This window comes from Carcharodon carcharias, chromosome 14 (assembly GCF_017639515.1).
Source record: "Carcharodon carcharias isolate sCarCar2 chromosome 14, sCarCar2.pri, whole genome shotgun sequence".
NCBI classification, from domain to species: Eukaryota; Metazoa; Chordata; class Chondrichthyes; order Lamniformes; family Lamnidae; genus Carcharodon; species Carcharodon carcharias.
The window spans coordinates 10,637,156-10,656,490 of NC_054480.1; the positions used below are offsets into that span (position 1 = coordinate 10,637,156).

The 19,335-nt window shown below is 44.4% G+C and overlaps 1 protein-coding gene across 3 annotated transcripts in view; it reads right to left on the reverse strand.

Moving 5' to 3' along the window:
• unm_sa1614 (un-named sa1614) overlaps window positions 1–19,335 on the reverse strand; it is a 258,244-nt gene that overhangs the window by 124,896 nt on the left and 114,013 nt on the right. For all 3 annotated transcript variants that reach the window (XM_041204808.1, XM_041204807.1, XM_041204809.1), the window contains exons 4-7: window positions 15,232–15,303; window positions 14,429–14,478; window positions 7,565–7,694; window positions 3,672–3,757 (exon numbers count right to left, since the gene is read on the reverse strand). In XM_041204808.1, coding sequence (XP_041060742.1) covers window positions 3,672–3,757; window positions 7,565–7,694; window positions 14,429–14,478; window positions 15,232–15,303 — 338 coding nt within the window. The remainder of the gene's footprint in view (window positions 1–3,671; window positions 3,758–7,564; window positions 7,695–14,428; window positions 14,479–15,231; window positions 15,304–19,335) is intronic.

Consider the following 19,335-nt stretch of genomic DNA (forward strand, 5'->3'; position numbering starts at 1 on the left):
TTTGTTCTGTTCGCATATGTCAGCTCCTTTAGTGTGGTAGGTGCACAAAACACTCAATTTACAAGATACCTGCACAGGTATTGACAGTGAGATATTCAAAGGTTATATCATACAAGGTGTGAGTAGAACTGACCATTTTTACCCATGGCACACTGCAAATGAACTGTAAAATACATTCAGTCTGCTAAATTTCAAACATTCAAGCTCATATAATTTATTCCTGCACCTCATTAATGCTATTGCAATGGGCGAGGAAGATACTTCTTTCAAAATTAAAACAGAAATTGCCTTGAAAGGCTATCTATGCAAAGCAGAAAATTTCATTTTATTAATAAACCATCTAAGGTGAGGCATGACAAAAGAAAATTAAAATTCACTATGCTTTTTCATAGGACGATTGTTTAGGTTACTTAGAATTGGAATCAAACATTAGTTCTCATGTTAGATTGTATCAATTCCTTCAAGAAAGCAGCTTTTAGGCCAATTATACTACACAGTTCAAGTAAAAGGAAAGTGGTATACCATAATTGCAATTAATGCAAACTTTATAAGTTTCAGTCTAAATTTGTTTATCATCATCAGTGCAACAGTCTTCTCCGTACTAACACTAAAATTTAATGAATGTTCTGACGTCAATGAGCACAGTCCAAGCATGCATGTGTAGAGCTTCCTTTTCCATGGTCAGAAAATGACATTGGAACTGGCAATGTGACTTGGGTTTGCACTACATTCCTTTCAATACCTTCTGTTTTCAGATCATTAAATGTAGTTATAATGACACAGAATCAGGACTATAATTTCAGAGCCTTTTCTCTAACCTTCGCTCATATCATTTCAGAGGGCATTTTAAGAGTAAACCACATTGCTGTGGGTCTGGAGTCACGTGTAGCCATCTATAGGCACACGGCAGCAGACAGATGGGAACCCCACCACGTGGAAGTCCCCCTCCAAGTCGCTCACCATCCTGACCAGGTAAGGATGACAGATTTCCTTTCCTAAAGGACATTAGTGAACCAGATGGGTTTTCACAACAATCAACAATGGTTTCATGGTCATCAATAGGCTTTTAATTTCAGATTTTTATTGGTTTCAAATTCCACTATCGAACCCGGGTCCCTAGAGCATTAGCCTGGGTCTCTGGATTACTAATCCAGCAACAATACCACTACACCACCGTCTCCCCGACTGACCTTCAATGGCACTGCCAGTGCCTAGTCTCCTACTACCAACATCCTGGGAGTCACCGTAGATACTTAACCAATCCAGCCATATCAACAACATGGATATAACATCAGGGCAGAAGCTGCCTATTCAGCAAAAATTGTCTCACTTCCTGACTCTTAAAGCTACTTCATTACAAAACTCAAGCCAGAAACGTGATGAGATACTTATTACTGCTTGGACGGATGCAACTGCAACAACCTTTAAGATGGTCTACACCATCCAGGACAGAGCAGTCCTGTCTTGTTTGGTACTCCTGCCACTGGACTAAACTACTGGCGCACTGTGGCCGCAGTACCTAAAGGATACAGTGCAGCAACTCATCAAGATTATAATCGCTTGGTAGTATAGAACTTGAGTATTGCTGAAAAAACAAACATGCCGTCAAAGCTTTTCATCTTGCATTCATAAAGACAGATTCGCAAGAATAACAAATCTCAAAGGGAACAACAATTTGTATTATATGAGAATAAGGTGCTGATTGGTTGGCAAGTGGACTCTGATTGATAGAGGAGCTGCCATGGAAAATGCACCAAGGAACAATTTAGTGCCAAGCTTTAGTTTAAATTCAAAACAGGCAGGTCAACTCTGATTAGCTTGGATATGTTCTTTCTAACGTTGTTAGTGTAATTCTCAGCACAATGAGGATATCAACCAATTTAAGATTTTCAGTCAGGATCACAGTGTGGCTCACTTAAATGTGTTAGAAGCTACATATATTCATACACAGAGCCCTGTCCTTTGCAAACAGAAAGCATGTATCCACGCATTGTGCCTTTTTCAAGTAAAGAAAAGCTTAAAGGATAGCCATTCTCTGGTTCGTTCCTATGCCTTAACCAATTAAAGTCGACCTCCTGTATTGAATTTAAATAGAAGCTTGGCAGTTAACAGTTCCTTGTACATTCTCCAATTAGAGTCCACTTGCTGACCAATCAGCACCCACTTCTCAAACAATATAAATTGTTGTTCCCTTTGAGATTTGGAGAAATATTTTCCGTTGGGGGCGGGGCAGGGGGGTGTGCAGGACAATTAAGGCCCGCCCAGCGTGACGTCTGCCAGGAAGCGCCATGCGTTCCCTGTGCAGGTGGGGGGGGAGGAGGGGGAATTCCCTCAGCTGAGAGCATCCGCGCCAAAGAATGCGCTGCTCTCCCTAAGGCTATGTGCTGCCTCAGGGAGATCGGCTCCAAACTAAAAACTGTTAAACAAATGATAGAAAGATTTCCCTGACATGTCCCCTCATGTGGGATTGTCATGAGTTGGGACATGTCCATAACTTTTATGGAAACCTTTATTAAAAATTTAAATATCCTTATGAAACTTCATCCTGCCAGTGGATGAGGTTTCATGCTTTTTCTGAAGTCTGCCAGAGCTCCTAGCCTGCCCGCCAACCTTAAGGTTGGACCGGCAGGTCCATTAATGTTAATTACTTTTTCAATGGCCTCAATAGGTCATTGACAGGTCGGTGACCTGAAAATGGAAATGAAGCGGATTGACGTCGGGAGTTCCACCCAACGTCATCCCACGTCATTTTACGTGTCGGCGAGCAGGCCCCGCCCCGCTCACCGACCAGATGATCCTGCCCTTGGTATTCTTGCAAATCTGTCGTGATGGGTGCAAGACAAAAAGCTTTGACCACATGTCTCATTTTTCAGCAATAGTAATCAAGATTATTCTGACAGTACATTCTAGTTCTCTGATGTATACCAAAAGGACAAGGGCTACAATGTTGTTTGATTACCACCACTTCCTAGTTCCCATCCAAGTCATACACCATCCTGATGGGGTCAAAATTCTGGAGTTTGCTAGCTAACATCATTATAGGTGCACCACAGGTATAAATAGGAAGTTCAAAGAGATGGCCTGTACCACCTTAAGTATCGAGGGAATGGAATTAAAAATTGGTTTTGGTCTGATTTCAAGCAGCACGTTTGAAATCAGGAAGCCCAGGTTTACATAGAATTGGGCTTCAGCCCCCATTTCAATCACTTGAGTGAGTTTCCAGCACTTCTCATACTTCCAGACGCAGGTCACTCATCTCAGTGAATCAATTTTGGGCTACTTCACATGACAGCTGGTATTGCTGCTCTCCAATTGCACAATGTAGCATTCGGTTTTTCATTTCCCACCCCTGGTGCTGCCTGAGCATCAATGGCAATTATAGCTGAATTAGAGGAACTTCTGTAATGTTGTAAATGCACCACCATGCTACTAGGAAGTAGATTGAGACTTCCAAGACTTGTTTCACATAGGACCCTTGCAATCAACAGATAGAGGAGACTTTCAATCATCAGCCAGGATTGGATTTTCCCATAGTTAAAAATACAAGTATGCAACCCAAGGCACCACCCAATTCCCTACACAGTAAAATTTCAGCAAAGTGCTGAGCTGAAATTTAATCAGGCCGGGAACAGATTAAAATCATGAAAACAAAAGCAGATGAGGACTCTTACATGTACTGTGCATGATAATACTTGGTGAGGTTCTGTAGCAAGTCCACTCCTTTCTTTGTCTTTATCTCATTTACTTTGATCAAATACTAAAAAAAAACAAAAACAAAGTTGTGCGGTAAATTATACATCCCTCACTCTATTCAAAAAATGTATGACATTTCAGTGGCTGTGATCTAAGATTCTTATAAGCCAGGCATTTCAAAGGAACTCAACAGGTATAACAGCAATCTCTTCAAAGATTCAGTTGACAAATAATTGATACTGCAGGTGAGCCCTTTGAGATTTTGGACGCTTTAAAGGAAAAAAATATTCTGCCCACCATTCTCCGTTATGTTACCATAAGTGAGAAGCCCAAATCACATTGTAGCAGCCGCAATCAAATCACAAGTTGAGTATCGCAGTAACCAAAGAAAATTTGATATTTCATCCCAACAAAACCACCAATTATTCTCTGTCAGTAGAGGTTAGAAAATTGGTGCAGAATGTCAAAAATAAGAAAAAGACAGCATGTGATGGTAGAGGAAAGGAAGGCCAGGTTAGCAATAGTTGGCACAATAAATCATCCAATCTTAAGACAGGAAAGAAAATATTGTAATAATTATTTGGCGGTAAAATGCTGTATCTGCCACAAAAATGTTTCTTAGCAAGATACCTGGAAGCATTTCAACAACAAGGGAATACGAAAGGAAAATTAGCTTTGAACAGAAGATTTTGAACTGGTGGAGAAACAATATATATTATCAAAAGTAGAGGAGAGAAGTTCAGCTCTTCAAGCTTGAAACGGTACCAAGCATGCTGAGATGGAAATTATCTCGAGAGACCCTGTAAGATTGAGACGCCTGGAAGATATGAAGGAGAGTGAAAAATATCTGTTATTATGGTAACATTCTAAAGAAATGATGACATCTTTTCAGCTTCATTAATTTATTTCTTCTGCCTATAGACATGCCTAGGTCCCCTGGCATAGCTACAAGTCAGAATTTACCAGCAGCTCCAACAACATCTGCACTACGCACACTCAAATTGCACTCACCAGGACAGCTACTATTTCACCTTCATCACAAATACCGATTAGATTTCCTGCATAAAAGCACATTAGTGGCACAGAGGAATTAGCATTACTGGCTGAGCAAGACAAATTTCAGGTTGCAGGTGTTGCAAACAGCAGACTGAGCAGGAAAATGTAGATGCGGATGCTGGTGGTAAGCTTTAAAGACAAGAGTAATATTGTACTAACACAATGGGCCAGAATTTGCTGGAGTGGGGCTTGCTCTACGAGTTGGATTTTTCCCTCATCCTTCAGCTTGAAAATTGCTGGAAATGTGAACTGAATACTAGCGCAACTATCAACTGGGCTCTTGGTGGACAACGACATCAATGAAATTTAATGATAAAGAAAGAAACAGCAACAATGGGGAAGAAAATACAATGAATTAGAGTCAATTTAGATAAAGAAAGGAAAATAAAAAGAGAAAAGGAAAGAATCTGATTAAGAGAGAAAAAAAGTTGGAAAAAGCATGAAAAAAGCCCAAATTTATAAAATGTAAAATTTAATAAATTCTGAGGAACAATTTACTACCTGTGGGATTGAAACACCACAGTTCTAGCTGTTCCCTTTCTGGGGCTCCAAAGTTGGGAGGCATTGCAGGAACATAGAAATCCTCAATAGAAGGCTCCTTGTGTCATTATGTACGAGCCTTTTCTCCAGCAAGTTAAATTTATATTTATGGTCCAAATCCAGCAATTTCTTGAAACCCATGGAGAGATTGCTGGTGAGATCCCACTTTTGTGAGGGAGGCAAACAGAAGGATAGTGAAAATTGTCCAGCAATTTGTAGCAAATCGCAACTTACAGCATATCTCTTCCTCACCACAAATTAATGTTTTTTGTTTGCATATTAAAATCTGTCAGGGCTGTGAACTTATTTTTCCCCAGGGAATTCTGTGCCAATATTCAAAACTACACGAGTTCCATAAAACCGTGAATCAGAGAATGTGAACTATTCAAGAAACCATTTTGAATCTGAACAAAGAGCTCTAGAAAGCAATACACCACAGTGGATAATTTAAAAATCATTGTGACTTGTGAAGTCTTTTGTACCTGATAAAACAATCAACATGGCGACTATTTTGAGCGAAGATCTGACAGATCTGTCAGGGATTCTGTCATGAAAAATTGCTCACAGATCAGCGGTTTTTCAGTCAGTTGAAACCACCATGAGCAATGGCAGATTCTGCTGTAAACCAAACCCTGATTGTAAAAGCATAAATGATTGCTCTGTGTCAGAACGTATTTTTGACAATCCAACTTAAACATTACATCCAGAGAAGCATATCAAGAAGATGGTGGGCCTTCTGTACAGATGTTTCAATGTCACTTTCTCTGAAGCATGGGCATCATTTATACATCATTTATGTACAGCCACAAACTAGCATCAACAAATGAAACTAATGGGGGCTCATCACGGTCAGAATTCCCTTCTAATGGACACTTAGTAGAAAACAGTGCTAAACTTAAAAAAGGAAAATCACTACAGATCAAATATTAGGTGCATATTTTTTATATTTTATGCAGAAAATACTTTCACTTGTTTTTTTTGTCTTTGCTTAAATTGTTCCTATGGTCGCTATAGCCTTAAACTATACGAAATTTGTACAATAATAAACTATATCAATGTATTTCTCTTTTATACTGGCTATGTGGACATTTAGTTCATTTTTGTTTGATTAATACTATTAGTTATTCCATTTACATCAACAGAAACACATTAGAAACCTCATCTATTAAGCATTTTTCAGTAAACAGCACACAGAATTTAGCTTCTCCATGCAAAGCAATTTTTATTCACTTAATTGCACACATCACCAGCAAACATTAGAAGCTCACCGCAGTCAGCTGAAACTCTGTCTATTTTTTCTGCAACCACTTGCTCCTTGACAATGATGTTGCATGATGTAGGAAGGGAATGGGACTAAAGAAGTATCCTTTCACTTGTTGGATCTGAGTACGTATCCAATCCAGACTGATGAGATGAAAGACTCTGACTGTGATGGCTTTAAGTACCCAATTGTAGAGTTTGGGCAATTGTAACCAGTTCAAAATGGACACAGGCCATGCTTCAGTCTCAATCACACCGGACAAGATGTCTGGGGTACAAATAGAACTGTCACACTGATACAGTAGAGAGTGGTCTACTGACATTCCGGGTTATAACTTGTAATTAGAGCAGAGTAAAAGGATTTTCATTTTGCAGTTTGCCCATGCTAAACTTCGCCATGGAATACTTAGGCAACACTAGTTGGTGAAAATTGAAGAATTGTTCTATTTCCTAACACTAAATCCTTAAACTTGATGAGTATAAAATGAATCAAAAAATAACTCACTGACATGACAAATCAACAACATTTTGCTAAAATTGATATTAATATGCAAATGAGGCTTGATGGGAAAACAACTGCATCAGTTTGCTACCACCTTAAATGCTCACTCTTTCCACCACCGATGCATAGTGGCAGCAGTGTATACTATCTACAAGATGCACTACAGCAACTCATCAAGGCCCCTTCGACAGCACCTTCCAAAACCATGACCTTTACTACCTGGAAGGACAAGGGCAGCAGATACATGGGAACATCATATTCAAGTACCCCTCCAAACAACACACCATCCTGACTTGAAACTATATCTTTGTTCCTTCACTATTGCTGGGTTAAAATCTTGGAACTCCCTAACAGCACTGTAGTTGTACTTACACCACATGGACTGCAATGGTTCAAGAAGATGGCTGACCACCACCTTTTCGAGGGCAGTTAGGGATGGGCAATAAATGCTGGCCTACCAAGTGACGCCAACATCCCATGAAAGAATTTAAAAACTCAGAAATTATCACATACCTCACACATCTGCAGCTGAAACATCCTCCGTTCCTTTTCCATCTCCTCTGCTATTTCACCTCCAGTCACCTCAATTCGTACCATTCCATACTGCTTTGCAAGTTCTCTTTTCTCTTTTTCAATTTTAGTACTGCCAGAAAAAAAAGAGAAAGCATTCAACTATCAAACTGGTTTCTTGCCAGCTTGCTCTCTGCATTTAGGGCTATCAAAAATATGAATGAAAGAAGTTCCTATGGGCAGAAAATTACACTCGGCGGGCATGCATGCACATGACCTGGCCGAGCATTAAATGACAGGCAATGACATCGGGCGAGTGTTCCGATGTCATCGCGTAGTCCCGTGATATTTCATTTCATTTGGCGGGGGTGTGCTGGTGTTGGCAGTGTGCCCACCGACACTTAAAAGGCCTATTAAGGCCAGTTAAAAGTTAATTAAATTCAAATCTACGCTGCCCGTCCAACCTTACGGTTGGACATACAGGCGAAAATGCCAAGCGGCCTTTACATCTTTTAGGAAACCTCATCCATGGGCGGGATGAGATTTCCTAAAGCAAATAAAAATCACATAAAAATTTTACACTTGAACTAAAAACATGACCCTGCTCGTATACATGAAGGTCGCGCTCGCCTAGCTCACACTCCTCCCCCTACCCGCACAGACAGCGCTGAGCGCTGCTGCTCATGTTTCATGCTAGGCGGGCCATGTGAAGTCGCGCTTCTGGGCCTGATCGCGGGCAGTGCTTGGCTTCCCGACCGTTCCTGCCGAGCCCACATGCCAAGGGCAAAATTCTGCCCTGTATCTATATCAACAGCCAACAGTCAATCCTGCAGGGTACCTAATTACTTAAATTTACTGAAACATATAAGAGCCGTCATAAATATAAAGGTTGGTCTTGTGCCCATCAGCATATGCATTAATGTCCTTGAGAGATCCTCATGTAATTTTATTAATATTTCCATCTGTTGAAAACAGAGGAGTGTCTTTTTATTTGGAAAATTAAACTTAGGATGCTCGAAAAGTACAGGATCAGAAAAGATTCTGCAGTCTGTCTGATGATCCCAAGAACCAATACTTCTTAATCACACACTTCTTCAAACATTTACAGATTCTAAGACAGGCTTGTAGAGCTAAATTCTGCTTTCATTTTATGTTTTCTTTTGATATCAACCCTACGTCCTGGGAGAAGCTCGCTCAGAATTGCTGCACCCAACACAACCAAATAAAAAACAATCCGGCCTCTTTCAAAAGCAAGAACATATCAGAGGCAGAGGGAAAATACTGGGATAGGAAATGGGGAGACAACAACTTGCCCAAAACTCAATGGTTTGCAGTATCCTATCCTATTTGCAGCAGAACCTTGCAGGCGCAGATTGGCCTTAGCAGTTACCTACACAGCCACCGGAACCCAACCAGACACTCCAGATAATGAACATGGTCATCTTCACCTCAAAGGAAGAGCAATATTTTTTCTTACCAAGGCCAAAACGCCTGAAATAGTGCTTTAAGATATTTAAGGTTACTTTTCACTTACCTAAATTGGTCAATGAGTTACATAGAACCCAACATCTATCCACTTTGGACTAAACCGGGCGGAGCCTGCTCTGCAAATTCTGATCAGTCTCAGTAGGCGACCCAGCTGAAGAGAATCGCAAAGGTTAATTGGTCTTTATTTTGCAAGGCCAGGAGGAGCAGGAGTGCTTCCCTTGGCTCCACAAATTCAAGCTGGTGTGCTGCTGCTCCAGGTACCCATCCTCAGAAATATAGTTGGACTGCACACGTTGTACAATCCACTCGCCCACACTGGCCATGTAGCAGTTATTGCTGGAGGTGCTCACAGCCCCTTGCAATCTCAGCTTCCCGGTTTGAACCAGTCCCCCATATCACAGGTTCCCAAGGCAGCCATGCAGTGCACTCATCTCTGGCCATCCGAGGGGTGACCAGCACTCTCCAGGAAGCATCAACGGGCAGTCATACAGGGTCAGAAAAGGTGCTAAGTACAGTTATGATAACCACGTCTCTCTCTGCAGGACGACCACATCAGGATCATGGATGCTGGTAACCTAGCTGTATGCTGATGGCCCACAAAGACCATAGAAGACGGAGGAGAGAGTGACTGAGGCATCTGGCCACGCAAAGATGGGAGCAGCAGCCTCATTAAGAAGGGGCTGCAGGGGCTGCCATACATGCTGCCCAGAAGTGACAGCGAACCATGGCTGGTCGGTGCCTAGCGACACCCAGAGTCTATGGACGCCACCTGCCATCCCTGCAGATGACTGAAAACCAGTGTCACCGACGACTGCGCATGTCCAGCGCGGTGGCTCACATCTGCCACTTACTGCAGGACTTTGCGCCAAGGGGACATGGAGGGCATCCACTGCCAGAGGCTGTGAAAGTGACAGCGGCACTCAACTTCCATGCCAGTGGCTCTTTTCAGGGCTCCACAGGTGACCTTTGTGGGATTTCACAATCCGCCACCCACAAATGCATCCATGAGGTCACGGATACCATCTTCTCCATGGCACACAACTTTGTGCATTTCGCCTGAGACAGGGACAGCCAGGATGCAAGGGCTTTTGGATTCACCCTGATCTCGGGATTCCCATAAGTGCAGAGTGCAATTGACTGCACTCAAGTGGTGCTCAGGTCTCCATCGCTACGCTCAGTGGACTTCATCAACCTCAAGGGCTTCCACTCACTGCAACCACCAGAAACGCATCTTGCAGGTATGCACACGGTTTCTGGGAAGAGTGAACAATGCCAACATCCTCAATCACTCACAGATCCCTTCAGTCTTCCAGGGTCCACAAAGGCTTCAGGGTTGGCTCCTTGGGGACAAGGGCTACCCATAGAGGCCGTGGCTACGACACCCATGCAGCGGCCTCAGACTGCAGCAAAGTGACGCTATAATGAGGCTCATGCAGCAGCTCGCAACTTGGTGGAGCAGCCCATCGGGATGCTGAAGATGCAGTTCTGGTGCCTGGGCCGGTCTGGTGGAGTCCTGCAATACAGTCTCGAGAGGGTGTCATGCATTGTCGTGGTCTGCTGCACCCTTTACAACCTGGCACTGCAACAGGGAGGGGAGCTGGCTGAAGAGGAGGTGGAGGAGCTGCACGTCTCCTCCGATGAGGAGGACACCGACAGGGATGAGGGTAAGGGGGTCCTCGGTGGTGACGATGACAGGGATGAGGTTCTTGCACTGGCTAGATGAGGCAGGTACACTCAGGAGGCCCTCATAGCTGCCAGGTTTGTGGAGGATGATGACGACATGCAGTGAGGTGTCCCCGTAGATCCTCACATTGCAGTTGTGAACATTTGACTCCAGTCTGGCTTATCACAGCGCCAATACTCTCTGTGAGAACTCTCCTGTCATGGAGATGCAGTGGAGACCCTAACAGTCACTCAATCGCAGGAGGATGATGACAATATGCAGTGAGGACATTCCATAGATCTTCACATAGCCTCTGAGAATATCAGACTCTGTGATATTGGAGCTGTGATAATCCAGACTGGTGTCAAATGTTCACAACTTCAATGTGAAGATCTACGGGGACACCTCACTGGATGTCGTCATTGTCTTCCACAAACCTGGCAGCTATGAGGGCCTCCTGAATGCGCCTGCCTCATCTAACCAGTGAGGGAGCCTCATCCCCGTCCTCGTCACCACCAAGGACCCCCTTACCCTCATCCCCGTCTGGCTCCTGTCTGGCCAAGGGCAGCTCGCTTGTGCTCCATGATCAGGGCCATCTCAGAGATGCAGCCATGAAACTTTAGAACCATCTGATGCTGTGTCCGCCTTCAGCGCCTAAGCCCTTCAGGAGCTGGTGCACAGCATCACTGGTCACAGATGCTGGTGTGATGGGGGCCAGCCCCACCTTAAAAGTGCTGCAAGCACACAGAGAACATCAGAGAACTCTGTGGCACCTGCCCATTAGATTCTGGCAGCAATGAACAGCACCGCCGAGGTGCAGGCATCAGTAATGTTTGCAGGGAGTGTGAAGCCGGACCATCACTGTGGTCTGCACAGAGCACAGGGATGAGGCCCTGGAATGAGACACCTGCTCTTTATCTTGTGCAGAAATGTTTCACATCTGAGTGACAAGAACACTGCTCATCAGAACAAGGAGCCACAGGCAGGGTGACATTCTTAGGAATTTACTGACAATAGTGAACAGTAAGTACAAGTGATCAACACCCGTGGCCATGCTGTGCAACTACTTTTACCTAACTTTCCTAACCCTGCCACTACGTCTTGGTGCTCCCTGGACATCCACAGCAGAGGTGGAGGCAGCCTGCTGACTGTGACACCCTGTCTGTGATGACTTTAGCAGGCATCCTCTGGAGGGTCAAGACTTGGAGGGCCCCGGCCTGCTTTCATGGTCCTACTGTGTGGCAGTGGCACCCTCCTCAGCCTGTGAAGCTGGATCTGTGGAGGTCACAGGAAGACAGGATTTGGATGGGCTGGTCACTCCCGGAGTCACCTGGGTGGGTGGCCCCAGAGTGTGCACCTGCTGATCCTCCTCCCTATGGGTGCCCAAGGGCCCCTGGCTGACTCCATGAGCGGCAGGGGTAGCTGGAGTGACGTCGGGATGCCCAACACCCATCTTGTGTACACACTGTTGAAGGCCAACTAGGGCATCATCGATGGAGTTAAGCCCGTGCAGCAGTGCAGGAGTGATGTCCTGGACCAAGGTCTCCATGGTGGCCACCATCCTGCCAGTGTTAACCTTGGTGTGTTGCAATGCCGGTGCTATCAACTCAGCCTGAAGACAGATGGATTCCTCCAACATGCCTTGCAATATGAGGAGTGCAGCGGACATCCTTTCCTGTTGTTCCCTAGCTTGCCTTTGCAGCTCCAGCAACTGTGAAATGATCGAGTCCAGAGGTTCGTCACCTGACTTGGACTCAGCATGCTCTGTCCTCCAGCAATCTTCCGAGTTCCGGGGACTTGGGAAATCCCTGCTGCTGCCTGCTGTGCTCACCAGATTGTGACCCCCGAGGCTACTACAAAGCTAGGTCCCACCGAGCTGCGTGTTTCTGGCTGATGAAGGGTGTGGGTGAGTGCTGTGACGGGACTTCAGGGAGGGCGCCTTCAGATTCCTCTTCAGAGGCTTCTTCAGAGCTTGATTGCAGGCCCTGGGTCAGGGACTCTGTTGGCTGTTTGGTAGATGTGCCTGCAAAAGTAAGGGAAGATAATACTGCATAATTAGTTGCATGTGAAAGAGGACACATCACTCATGGAATGGTTGTGTGATGGATGTTGCACTGCTGGATTCTCACTTGGTAGAGCAGCACCACCCTCACCATCAGCACAGGACTGGTCCTGGTTATTGCTGGCCAGCTGGATGACTCTATTTTCGAATTCTGTCAGAACTTTGATTTACGGCATCCCTCCATCTGTCTGTGACCTTTCCCTCCTGTTGTGAGCCAGCTTGTCCTGCATGGATAGAGATGGGGAGAGTGTATCAGCATGCCTGCCAGGCCAGATGATAAGTATGCATGGCATGTATGGATGTTGAGTGGTGCCACGGACTGGATGAGGACAACGACAGTGTGTGTGAAAGAGTTAATGATGATGTCCCTTGCACTGACAGTGAATGAGGGCCCTGTGGATGTGTGATGGGTTTGTGAGTATGTGAGTTGGGAGTGATGAAAAGAGTGACTTACCCTGGTGGAAAGGAGGAGATCATTCGCCCCTTTGCGGCATTGGGTGGCTATACTCCTCTGCAGGGCATCCGCGCTGACCACCGCTGCCACCACCTCCCAAGCCGGGTTGGTGACATTGCTACCCAACCTGCAGACAGAGCAAGGGTAGAGCACATTCCGGCGGGCCTCCACGTCATCCAACAGTCGTTCGAGGGACCCGTCATTGAAGTGGCGGGGGGGCTGCAGTCTTTTTGCCTTTGCTGGCCATGTCTCCCAGGCAGTGGTGGTGAGCTGCTGGCGATGAGCGCTTTGCTGGCAGCTGCCTTTTAAAGATGGCAGCTGTCGTGATGCAACTTTGGGGTGATGGCGGGCAGGCGAATGACAGCCAGCCTGCCATGGAAACGGCGTATGTCCCAGGAATGCATTAATAATGAGGCAGGCTCGGGATATGGCGTGAAAACCCGCCATTTTCATTGGCGGGTAGGACTCCATTTTACCCGCCCAGTTCCGCACTTATTGCAATTCAGGGGCAATTCTATGCAGTAACAGGGATGTTACAACAGGTGCCGTTACACAAAGTAATATCTCTGGTCATCAACTTTTGATGTCTTTGGTCAATTACGGTTTAAATCGCACTGCAACCAGTATTGTTCAGAAGAGCGGCTAATGAAAACAGTGATCAGATTTGTTCATATGAGATAACGAAGGCATCATTCAAGAAAATCAAGACACAGACATAAGCTGACGCTTTTCCATGGTAGACAGGAAAAAAGAGGGAAAGACTTCCTCCAGAACCATCAGCCAATATGCATTGGTTTGCAAATCCACTTCTAGGGAAATTCTCCAAGAATTTAACATAATCCTTAGCAAAATGGTGTTATCATTTGAGTGTGATTGACAATGATTTTCTTTTAATGGAGCGAGTTGCTACAATCTTAAATCCATTGCCTGAAAAGGCAGTGGAAGAAGGCTCAATAGCAACTTTCAAAAGGGAATTGGATATACACATAAATACACTTAAAATTTGCTATGAGGTAAAAGGGAAGTGGACAAATTAGACAGCTCTTTCAAAGATGGGCTGAATGCTTTTCTCCTGTTTTATATAATTCTAAGATCTATGATAGGTTGTTATCACAGAACAAAAGGGAGCTTGAAGGAGAAAATATAATGCATTTCTACTGATTTAGAACATCATAATTAGATAGATGTTTTTAAACTCACAATTTGCCTTCATAATCTTTCCAAGCTTTTTCAAAGGGCTTCTTTAAATCCTGCAAAAAAGTGGAAAAAGCAGTAAAAAGCACTAAATAGATACTCTTTCCCATAACAATGATGTGACTGGGGTTGTATTAGCTGAAATGCTTGTGTCAATACATTTCATGTTGCAAATTCCGGTGCTAAGTATTTAATAAGTCTATCATTAAAATTTTAGATGCACTAGATATGTTCCAAATTTATTTTTGGCATCACCATTCTGTGTGACCCAGTCATGGCTGCAGCTCCACACTTTTATTTGTTCAAAGGATGTGAGCATTATTGTCAAGGTCGGCATTTATTGTCCATCCCTAAATTACTCTTAAAAAAGTGGTGATGAACTGCCTTCTTAAACTGCTGCAGTCTGTGTGGTGAGCCTAGATATGAGTTAACAGTAGCACTGGATTTGAGCTCAATCCTCAACCATTGACCATACATAAACACTTTTCTGCAGGGGGTCAATGGATAGCCATTCGAAGATTGTGAAAACTGATTGATTCTTTGCCTTTCAGCTCAGAATGCTTAGGTTGATTTAATATCTCAATTGCTGCCTTGGCTGAGTTCAGCGAATTCAGTCTGCACTGGCAATAAAACTCTGGGCTGCATGGTTTGGTGCTACCATCGATTTTTTTTTAAATGGTTCTACATAAGTAATGACCTACAACTATTATCAGAAGAATTGCAAAACCAGGACATTACTCATCATTAACTGCTACATAACTGAGCTCCCATTTAATTTTTTTGTGAAAACATATTCAATGTTGCCTCACCCCCTTGACTCCTTTCAGTTCTCCTTTCAGCACAGAGTTCAGGAAAAAGACAAAATGATTCACACTCTGCAACTGAAGGAGAAAAAATACAATCAATATAGTAAAAGCATTGAATGATACTGTAGAACAAATAAATGAAATAGACTAAGGTAAAAAGCAGAGGGCAAGTGTAAAGTTAAATACTTTGAATGCAAATAATGTTCTCCTTTGATGGTCCATTGAACTTACTGAGTGGGTGGCTGAGCATAGATTCAATCTCCAACTTGCAATAATTTGGGTAGTCAAAGAATCCTAGAAAGGAGAATTTGCCAGGTTTCCTGTTTCGAACCAATAGTCAGTAGATTATGTTGCAAGTCTGCTCATTTGGATGCAAGAATAGGGCTTGACTATTCCCCTTGCAGTCAAATTGCCAGCCAACATTCACTGTCGTAGCTTGCAAAGAATAACAGCCCCCAAGTGAGGTAGCAAAAGGTAACTGGTACCTTTGGAACAGCAGATGAGGAATGAAAAAATAGCGAGGAAAAGAAAACATAGTATTTACCCTCTTGATCTGCTCCATATCATTTGAAATAAAATGCATGTTTTAATTAACATTTTTAAGACTGGGATCAATAGATTTTTGTTAGGCAATGGTTTCAAAGGACCTGCGACAAAGCCAGGTGGTCCAGGTACAGAATGGCCATGATCTATTAGAATTATGGAAGAGAATTAAGGGGCACAATCCTGTTCCTGTGGGCTGGATTTTCGCTACCAAGTTAGGTAGCTTGAGTCGGGAAATTCCGTGATTTGGCAGACCCGCTTCAGTTTAAAGGACCTCAATTCACATGATTTTCGCTCCAGGGAAGTGGTTGCGGGATAGAATCAGGTCTGCCAACCCTGGAAGAAGATCCTAGGCAGTCACAGGGATTGGCGAGTGCCAAGACAGGCTGGTTAGAAGGCCCACCTCAGTTCTCTGGGACAGATAGAAACCCAGATGGACCTGTCCTCACTATGCATGCTTTGTTAAGAGCCCAGACAATAAAAGCACAAGCCCATCAGGGATTCTGTTTTAACAAGTGAAGTGAACTGTTGGCTTGATTGACATCTTAAGTGGTTAGATAATAAGTTGTTCTTTCTGTGATCTCTTTTTGTTAATGTCTTAATGTTTATTTGGACAGAATTGAAAGATGTGAAGTGTTTGAAGCCTCTGTTGTTGATACCTTAATGCTCTGTCTGATTTACACTTTTATCTTCTCTTTTTCTTAGGCAGTAGCTCAGGACCAAGGATGACTTTCTTCTACTCTGGGATTGTCTGTCCTGAGATGACTAAAAAAATCCAATGCTGGATCCATACACACTGCCACAGCTGGGACAAGTGGTGTTTGATGAGGCTAGTGAAAGGAATGCCCAGATTCTGGTGCTCTTCTTCCGCTGTAGGCACTTGGCCTCCACCTGTGCCTGTCAGAGATGTTTGAATTATGTGGCACCTTTGTGTATGCTACTTCCCCAGTTTGGACGGTCTCTTTTATAGGTTTGTAGGAACAGCGTTTTTATCAAAGCAATTTCTGAGTGGGGTTTTTTATCAGCAATTTCACACTTGCCATTATTAGTTTATGGCTTAATGGTTATGTAAATATTGCATACTGGGGGAATGGGCAATGCATGAGTTGACATGGAGAGTATGAATGGTCATGGGGTGTGGCTGGGGGCCATGGGCAAGACCTTTTGAACTTACCTTTCAAAAGGTTCCCAAATCCAGACTATGGTTCTTTTAAGGCAGTGAGCTACGAATCATGGAGAAGCTGGCCAACTCCATGAAAACTGGCTGGTGGGGACTGGGAGATGCCTACCTCCACAGTGGAGCTGGCCAGGTCAGGAGTGCAAGATGCAGGCTTGCTACCTGCACGCTTATCCTGCACCAGCAATAACTGCCAGCACTGGAAATGGGGGCCGGAATCCTGGAATTGGGTCTCGCCTGCCATTTTTAAATAGCTCTGGAGTCGTTCTGACTCCACGAAAATCCAAACTTATGTTTCTATCTTTCACATAAAATGCCTTTTTGAAGTGCTACTTATTTTTTTATGAACTGAACTATGCTAAACTTTTTCAATGGCTTCCACAGGGGAATTCCTCACGGTTTGAGTCATTTAGCTTGCACTGACTGGTGTTGGATTGTTTCCAAGTCCATCATTAGCAAGCTCTATTATTAAGCACAGACCCTGTCAGGTTTTGGAATAAGTTAAAAATAAATAGGCTAATTGAAGTTGTAACAATGATGAGCAATACACAAAAGAGATCAATGGCTATTTCATGGTATATGGCATAGTCTTTCAAATACCAATTTCTTTAGAAATTATGGTACAATCTTCCGGTCTCGGATACCTCCCAAGATATGCTCCAGGACACCTTGGAAATCCCAATGCACTGACTCCATGGGAATTGCCCGGGAAGTTTGAACTTCCAATGGGCAATCCCCTTGCCCCCTGGGACCCTCTGAAAACATCTCCGATTCTGAGTTAGAGTCGGAGACTTTGGACGGTTCTGACTTACTTACCTGAATAGTTACCCAGGAAATGTTAGACTGAACAATCGTAGTCTAACTATTGGACAACTATATAACTGACACACCTGACTCCTCCTTTAACCTCCTGACTACCCCTTGACCTCCCAACTCCACCCCCTCAGCCTTCCATCTCCACCCCAGCCTGACCTCACCACCCAACACAACCTCACCATCCAACCTTCCAACATCCCACCCAACCCTCCCACTGATCCCCTGACTTCTTCTAACTGGACCTGTGACTGACCCAATTCAGTAAAAAACTTGTCTAGAATGTCAATGATCAAAGTAGTGGTTATGGAATTTGTCACAGAAATTTCTGTCCATTTTCTATGTTGTTACGACCAGGTTGTGGGGAGGGGGTGGGGGGGGGGGGGGGTGTAAACAGACTCTTCTCTTTGTTCCACTCCTGGGTTTGATATAACAGAGTTTGAAATTTTAAAAGGAGGCCACTGCCAATTCAATACTATGGGCTGAATCTTCGGCTCAGCGAGTGGGAGCAGGGCCGCTCGCCAAGGCGTAAAATGACACGTGGTGACGTCGGGCGTGCGTCCCAACGTCAAGGCGCATCATTTAGACTTTCAATTCGGCAGGCATGCACACGAGTCGGCCGTGTGCCTGCCAAACTTTCAAAGGCCTATTAAGGCCATTTAATTGTCAATTAAAATAATTAATGGAGCTGCCCGTCCAACCTTAAGATTGGTGGGCAGACGAACAGCCCAGGCGGCCTTCGGATTTTTCATGAAACCTAATCCACGGGCGGGAAGAGGTTTCATGAATGATTTTAAATTTTGACAAAACATTTTATTGAGATTAATGCACTTGTCCTGGCTCATGTGACAGTTTCACATGAGGGGACATGTCATAAAAATTTTCTCGCCACTTTATTAAACTTTTTGGACTTAAAACTAATCTTTCACATGCGTGAAAGAGCACACTCCCGACTCAGGCAACCCCCACCCCGCCCGCTCAGGGAGTGCATAGCGCTTCGGGGTGCGCGTCATGCTGGGCAGGCCTTAATTGGCCCGTCCACGTAAAATGGCTGCACGGACCCAATCGGGTGCACCAATCGGGTCCGTGCTCGCCTGCGCCCACTCCCACACCGCCTGCCAGACAGAAAATTCTGCCCTATGTATAGTTTGGTGCAAGAAATAAGCCAGCCAGCTTCCATAACATAACAAGAGTTAGTTTATTGTTAAAACTCGCTCAGGTAAAGATGCAGAAATTATTAACAAAAGGAATAAAATGTACAAATATGTCCAATTACTCACTAATGCAAAAGCAACACACACACACAGGGCAGAATTTTCTGACTGCCAGGCAGGCAGGCCCGACCCAATCTCTGGCGGGCGGGGAGCTGATCCCCACTGGAGAAGCAGGCCCTGCCGCCACTTTAAGTGGGCGGGCCAATTAAGGCCCGCCCAGCATGTTGCCCAGCAGGACGCGCTATGCGCTTCCTGTGAAGGCGGGAGGGGGATTCCCCAAATGCAAGAGTGCGCTCTTTCGCGCATGCGCACAAAAGAGCGCACATCTCCCTGAGGTTAAGTGCTGTCTCAGGGAGATCA